Below are 7,985 nucleotides of genomic sequence, written 5' to 3' on the forward strand. Positions count from 1 at the left end.
CAGAGAGACAGAACTGTGGGGTTTCCTTTTAAATGTTTAGATATGGGAAGAGTGCAGAGCCGTATGCTGGGGAGCAGAGGACCAGAGGTAAACAGTGAAATGAGGCGTTGACACAGTAGAGGCATAAACTAGGAAGCCTTAGGGGCAGTGAGGTTCTGGACTGAGGAGGCCCTGGTCTCTCTACTAACCTCAAGGGGACCAAGACGTAACCTCAAACTGGCCAACAGATTTATTGATCTCCTCACTCTTCTCTAGGCGTTGAGGTAAGTAGGGACGATTGTTTTTCTTTGTTTATTTATTCTTTCTTGGAAAAGATGTGAGTTCTTTCTGACTGAGACGTATCAGTGCAATATTGTTGACTGATGATGATGGATGTTTTTTACAACACTTAGTAAGATTCACTTTATGTCACAAACTCTGCTTGTTACTGCCACTTAAATGGTTAGAGGCTATTGCCTTATATGGTGTTTATGTAGATTAGGGCTACATCGTGGGATTTCACCCATGTGATTCTACATCCTGCCTGAAACAAGACATGTTCAGAACTCACACAGGGATATTTATTTGCACAAGGTTTTTCTGATCTGTTGGGATCCCTGACTGAACTTAGTTTGCTGTCTTTATATCAGGACATGACATCCTTTAAACTTTTAAAGCCCCCCTGCAGTCTTTTTAATTGTATTTTTTAATCATTACTGTATGTCTAATAAGTCCCTGCGTGTTTATTTAATAAAATAATTTCAAAATATATTTTTTATCATTTAGTTCCCTGAGCCTCTTTTGGCCATAGAAATGATCAGTCTGATCATGTGGGTGTAGGAAACAAATTCTATATATATAATATATTGTGCATACTCGCATAAAAAGGTCACTGTGTTGAAATATTATTTTTTAAAACAGGAAAATCCGGTTTAACGGCACTGTTCCTTTAAGTTAAAAGGCAGTCCTCTGACGATCATCTTATAAAGTCACTATCATAACTTAATCATTACTTATGTCCTTGCCACTGGGTAACACTGGTTGAATCAATGTTGTCACTTTAATAAAAATGGTTGTTTGTAGACATATCTACTGTATCTACTATAGGCCTTGGGGCGACAGGTAGCCTAGTTGTTAGAGCGTTGGGCCAGTAACCGAAAGATTGCTGGATGGAATCCCTGAGCTGACAAGGTAAAAATCTGTCATTCTGCCCCTGAACAAGGCAGTTAACCCACTGTTCCCTGGTAGGCCGACAAGGTAAAAATCTGTCATTCTGCCCCTGAACAAGGCAGTTAACCCACTGTTCCCTGGTATGCCGTCATTGTAAATAAGAATTTGTTCTTAACTGACTTGCCTAGTTAAATAAAGGTTACATTTAAAACATGTCTGTTTGTGTCACTTTGAGGTGAAATATCAGACCGCTATATATATATGTTGTTTTTGATTTGACTATTGATTGTTTTTTAAATATCAACAATACATCACTATTATGTTTGTGGTTGATCAACTTGGGAGTTGCTGCTGAGGCTGGAAACACAGTGTGAGACAATTGTCAGCAGAAGTTTGTCAATGAATGTGTAGTAACTGGCAGAGCAAGAAACCATTTATCTCTGTAATCTCCTCAGAGAGCCGTTTGATATCACATTTCCTGTAAATTACACCCTCTGTAACACATATTACTACTAATGATGATTAACTTGGCCTTGTGGACTGGATAATATGCAGGGATATTGAAATTAAAATAGTCATGCAATCCCATGTATTTTTTGCATGTCTCTTTACAATGTGCTGTAGGCAGCCTGTGGCCACAGTGCTCTCGTTGCTTTTGACAAATTACATTATTCATTTAATTATGCCCTCAACTGAGCATGTTATACTCATTAGCTTGGATGTTCTAAATTGTTCTTCAATGTAAATGTAGTAGTCAAATATTATCTCGCTTTGATGCATATATATACAGTGCAATTGGAAACTATTCAGACCCCTTGACTTTTTCCACATTTTGTTACGTTTTAGCCTTATTCTAAAATAGATTAAATAAATGTTTTGCCAAATCAATCTACACACAATACCCCATAATGACAAAGCAAAAACTGATTTATTTAAATGTATGAAAATATATTAATAATGAAAACTAGAAATATCTTATTTACATAAGTATTCAGACCCTTTGCTATGAGACTAGAAATTGAGCTCAGATGCATCCTGTTTCCATTGATCATCCTTAAGATGTGTCTACAACTTGATTGGAGTCCAGCTGTGGTAAATTCAATTGATTGAACATGAAAGGCATACATCTGTTTATATAAGGTCCCACAGTTGACAGTGCATGTCAGAGCAAAAACTAAGCCATGAGGTCGAAGGAATTGTCCGTAGAGCTTTGAGACAGGATTGTGTCGAGGCACAAATCTAATTCTGCAGCATTGAAGGTCCCTAAGAACACAGTGGCCTCCATCACTTTTAAATGGAAGAAGTTTGGAACCTCCAAGACTCTTCCTAGAGCTGGCCGCCCGGCCAAACTAAGCAATCGGTGGAGAAGGGCCTTGGTCAGGGAGGTGACCAAGAACCCGATGGTCACTCTGATAGAGCTCCAGAGTTCTGTAGAGATGGGAGAACCTTCCAGAAGGACAACCATTTCTGCAGCACTCCACCAAGCAAGCCTTTATGGTAGAGTGGCCAGACGGAAGCCACTCTTCAGTAAAGGGCACATGACAGCCCACTTGGAGTTTCATCCCCCTCCTCTCCCCTGTAACTATTCCCCAGGTCGTTGCTGTAAATGAGAACGTGTTCTCAGTCAACTTACCTGGTAAAATAACGGATAAATAAAAAAACATTTAAAAAAAAGACTCTCAGACCATGAAAAACAAGATTCTCTGGTCTGATGAAACCAATATGGAACTCTTTGGCCTGAATGCCAAACGTCACGTCTGGAGGAAACCTGGCATCATCCTTACGGTGAAGCATGGTGGTGGCAGCATCATGCTGTGGGGATGTTTTTCAGCTGCAGGGAGATTAGTCAGGATCGAGGGAAAGATGAACGGAGCAAAGTATAGAAGGATCCTTGATGAAAACCTGCCCCAGAGCGCTCAGGAACTCAGACTGGGGCGAAGGTTCACCTTCCAACAGGACAACGACCCTAAGCACACAGCCAAGACAACACAGAAGTGGCTTCGGGACAAGCCTCTGAATGTCCTTAAGAGGCCCAGCCAGAGCCCGGACTTGAACCCGATCTAACATCTCTGGAGACCTGAAAATATATATGCAGCGACGCTCCCCATCCAACCTGACAGAGCTTGAGAGGATCTGCAGAGATCAAATACAGATGTGCCAAGCTTGTAGCATCATACCCAATAATACTTCAGGCTGTAATCACTGCCAAAGGTGCTTGAACAAAGTACTGAGTAAAGGGTCTGAATAGTTATGTAAATGTGATATTTCAGTTTTGCTATTTTTAATAGATTTTCAAAAACCTGTTTTTGCTTTGTCATTATGGGGCATTGTGTGTAGATTGATGAAGGAAAAAACAATTTAATCCATTTTAGAATTAGGTTGTAACATAACATTTGGAAAAAGTCAAGGGGTCTGAATACTTTCCGAAGGCACCGTATACACTGAGAATACAAAACATTCAGAACCCCTGGTCTTTCCATGACACAGACTGACCAGGTGAATCTAGATGAAAGCTATGATCCCTTATTGATGTCACTTATTAAATCCACTTCAATCAGTGTAGATGAAGGGGAGGAGACAGGTTAAAGAAGGATTTTTAAGCCATGAGACAATTGAGACATGGATTGTGTATGTGTGCCATTCAGAAGGTGAATGGGCAACTGTATACACAAGACAAAATATTTAAGTGCCTTTGAACAGGGTATGGTAGTAGGTGGCAGGCACACCGGTTTGTTTCAAGAACTGTAACGCTGCTGGGTTTTTCATGCTCAACAGTTTCCTGTGTGTATCAAGAATGGTCCACCACCCAAAGGACATCCAGCCAACTTAACACAACTGTGGGAAGCATTGGAGTCAACATGGGCCAGCGTCCCTGTGGAATGTATTTGACACATTGTAGAGTCCATGCCCCAACGAATCGAGGCGTTCCTGAGGGCAAAAGGGGAGGGGTGTGTTGTATACTCAGTGTACATCACATAGCTGGTGAGAATTTCTTTAAAGAATTCCAGATGCCAGTGTGATCAGTCAGTTTCTGCTCTAAGTTAACACGCCTGAGCAGCCTGGCTGTTTCTATTCCTTTCCACTCAGTTGACTTCCCCACGATCTCCCTGCTTTGCCAGTCCCTCGCCTCTTCTCTCTGCCCTAATATGGTTCATTGCAGGCTGTGGGAAGGGGATTGAGGATACAGAGGCCATCTATCTGTGTGTGTGTTGTGTGTGTTGTGTCCGACTATTCCAAACGCACTACGGTCTACTTGGTGTTATACAAAGTGAGACTAAGTAGCTCTTCACAACAGGTACTTAAGACAGGGGATTGTCTACAACGTATTGTCTTGTATACAATGACACTAATTTAGACTCACTTTTAACCTTGTAGAGAGGTCAGATGTTGAAATAGGTGGGTTTGTTTAAAAGTAATATTTATTGCATGATATCTGTAAGAACCGATGCTGGAGTAGAGAAGCAGGTAGGGGGAGTGAACATTTCATTCTGCACAGAGATGGAACAGGACAGGAGCAGCGTCAGAACCAGGTAATACAAAGACAAACAACAATGAATGCAGAAGCAGAGAACAGACAGATATGAGGTAACAACACAGGTGATTGAGTCCAGGTGAGTCCAATGAATCGCTGATGCGCGTGACGAGAGAAGCAGGTGTGCGTAATGATGGTGGCAGGAGTGCGTAACGCTGGGCAGCCTGGCGCCCTCGAGCACCAGGGAGGGAGAGCTGGAGCAGGCGTGTCAGATATCCCTTTAAAGGAAGTTATCAGATAACTCTGTGTTGGTTGATTTCATAAGGTCCCAATCTCAAAAAAAGGAGGGCTGAAATGCATAATAATATACTATGATGACACTGCAAATACCAAAAGCCCCACAAGAATTATGTCTGACATCTTGAAATCATAGCATCTGTTCTACTCTCTATTGCTCTCTGTGCTGATTCTCTTTGAAGAAGTTCACTTGGCGGGAAAACTGAATAATATGATTCATTTGTAATTCTCTATACAGCTGCATTTCCTATGTCAGTCCTGTTCCTATTGCTAGTGTATATTATGTAGCATATGTTTGCTTATTTTTCTGTCTAAAAGCCCACCTTCACTGTTAAATAGACAAATAAATTACACCCGTCTCTGATTCCCATGTCTGAGAAAAACGAATGGATTTCTAGTTGGTAAATAAACACTTGAAATGAATGGAATAGCTCAGATGCCCTTGTAATTGGCTCGTTAATGGGGTTGATGCCAACAGAAACAAACACTGTGACCGTACCACAATGGGAGTGGATGGTAGAGAAGTAGTGACATAGGTGGCTAGAGTCCAGGGCCCAGGTCAAAGTTGAATAAGTGTTTAGGTAACAGAGGATGCCTGTTCTCATGAGACTCCAGATCCTCAGGAAAGATCTCCCTACCTGATATGTACACACAAACATACGTGGTTACTTTATCTGGGTTGTGTCTCAAATTGCACCCTATTCCCTATATAGTGCACTACTTCTGGCCAGGATTTTGGTCAAAACTACTGCACTATATAAGGAATAGGGTGCAATTTGGGATGCTGACCTGGACTGCATACACACTGACGTCCGCATGATCCAATGGAATTGGCTGTATAATGTCCGACAGACTTTTCCCATCCAGTATCAAGTTAGAGTATTTATTTGGATCACCTCATCAAGTAATACAACAACAATGATTGGAATATAATTGTGTCAGCAGGGGGCTGATATTTTGTTCATGAATGTTTTGTAGATGCAGTCTTCAGTCTTTAGAGAATATCACACCATCTAAACATTATTACAACATGATTATGATATTGGTTTATGTTTAGATTTCCAATAATATTTTCCTGAACTTTCAGTGTATGGTTCAGAATTCCTCAACTAAAAATGCCATGATAAATAGGTGTGGGCTAGTTGTGTTGATCTGAAAAATGAACCCACTTAACTCCATATTGTTTTTTTGTTGTTTTTTTCAGGCCGCGGGGCCAACCACAGAACCATGGAGCCTGCCTATACTGGGATGTCACTGGATAACTCAACCTCAACAGTGATGCCCATGGCGACCTCCGCCGGCAACACCAATGTGAGCAGAGAGCCGTACATGCACCGCCTGGCCCATCTAGACGAGGGTCTCTACAATGACTTCTACAGCCTGTGGATCTGTCTGGTGGTGGTCAACACACTCATCTTCATGGTGGGAATGGTTCTCAACACCCTGGCCCTGTACGTGTTCTGCTTCCGCACCAAGCCCAAGACAACCTCAGTCATCTACACCATCAATCTGGCTGTCACAGACCTACTGGTTAACCTCTCCCTGCCCACACGTATCATTCTCTATTACAGTGGGGGAAAGTGCCTCAACTGCTCCTACGTGCATATATTCAGCTACTTTGTCAACATGTACTGCAGCATCCTCTTCCTCACCAGTATATGCGTGGACAGATACCTGGCCATAGTACAGGCTGAGGCCTCTAGGAAGTGGAGGAACCCTAACGTGGCCAAGGGGGTGTGCATTTTCATCTGGCTCTTCGCTATCGTGGTCACCTACTCCTTCCTCACCACGGCGTTCCGACACGCGGGCTGCTGCGTCTCCAAGCTCTTCGTCCTGACCGTCTTTGAGTTCTTCCTCCCCTTGGTCGTCATTGTGGTGTTCACCGTGCGCATCATGTGTGCCCTGTCCAACTCCAGTCTGATGCAGCAGAGCAGAGAGAGGCGCGTGCGGGCCGTGCAGCTCCTCACCACTGTCCTGGTCATCTTCACCATCTGCTTCACCCCGTTCCACGTCAGGCAGGTGCTGGTGTACTTCTACCCCGACATGCCCCACCACATCATTGTCTACCACGTCACTGTCACCCTCAGCAGCCTGAACAGCTGCATGGACCCCATCGTCTACTGCTTCGTCACCAACAACTTCCAGTCCAGCATGAGGGGCTTCTTCCGCAAGGCGGAGGCAGAGCTGGAGCAGACCAGTGGGAACATCATCAGCATGCAGAATAGCTCCAAGGGCTCGGGGACTGTCACAGCTATCGCTCACAGTGTGATGATGAACGTCCTGTCCTCCTCCTCTCCCCAGCATGGGAACCACATAGCGTTAGACTGAGAAAGGGATGGGAAGACTGAGGAATGGGATGTTCCGTGTTCAGAGAGAGATGGACTTCTATTGCCTAACTGTGAGACTCTGGAGTGCAATTGACATACTACAGTAGGCTATTCTCCCATTTGAGAAAATGCTTTCCTGCTTCTATTATTGTAGCCTATTGTTGGCTTGGAAATGTAAGTACTTGAAGACATTTTCGGACAAGAAACGTTATTTCTCCTGTGTTGGCCTACACCAGTCACGATGGAGGGCATTGACACTGAATACGACCTATAACGTGTTTATTGCAGCATGATTTATTTCTACTGTACAATTATCATCTGAGGAGTATTTGTTTACTTTGATCCTAGATTTGATGGACCTCTGACAAAATAGACAAGTAATATTCTACTGCATTGCTATGGAAACAAATAGAAATATATGATTAACAGCTTCTGTAGATTAATGTGTGACATTGTTGTCACAATACATATTTATCGTCAGCCTTCTCAGAAACTGGTTTTATGCTAAACTTATATTACTGGCAAATATTACCAAACCAATTGTCCAAAAACATATAGAATAAAACATACAAAACCTTATTGATTTTATAGCAAGAACTCATTTAATTTAGTTTGTATTACTGTTGGAGGGCCAGTAGCGTGCACTCTTCACTCTGCCCCAGGGCAGTGAAGGGGATATTTATTGACCTGTGTAGGGTGCCTCGTTTCAGCTGGGGCATTAAAACAGGTGTCCTGACTCT

General features: G+C 42.8%; 1 protein-coding gene across 1 annotated transcript; it reads left to right on the forward strand.

The window, feature by feature from the left end:
* Positions 1-6,145: 6,145 nt before the first annotated feature.
* Positions 6,146-7,824, forward strand: LOC149984837 (G protein-coupled receptor 20-like). The gene has a single exon (XM_090188473.1). The coding sequence runs from the start codon at positions 6,146-6,148 to the stop codon at positions 7,244-7,246; it is 1,101 nt and encodes a 366-aa protein (XP_090044599.1). The 3' UTR covers positions 7,247-7,824.
* The last annotated feature ends 161 nt before the right edge of the window (positions 7,825-7,985 follow it).

This window comes from Oncorhynchus mykiss, chromosome 2, assembly GCF_057628025.1.
Source record: "Oncorhynchus mykiss isolate SJ-2025 chromosome 2, ASM5762802v1, whole genome shotgun sequence".
NCBI lineage: Eukaryota > Metazoa > Chordata > Actinopteri > Salmoniformes > Salmonidae > Oncorhynchus > Oncorhynchus mykiss.

Bases quoted from the DNA above. Each gene is read 5' to 3' on its own strand.
- LOC149984837 (XM_090188473.1), top strand. From the start codon at position 6,146: ATGGAGCCTGCCTATACTGGGATGTCACTGGATAACTCAACCTCAACA.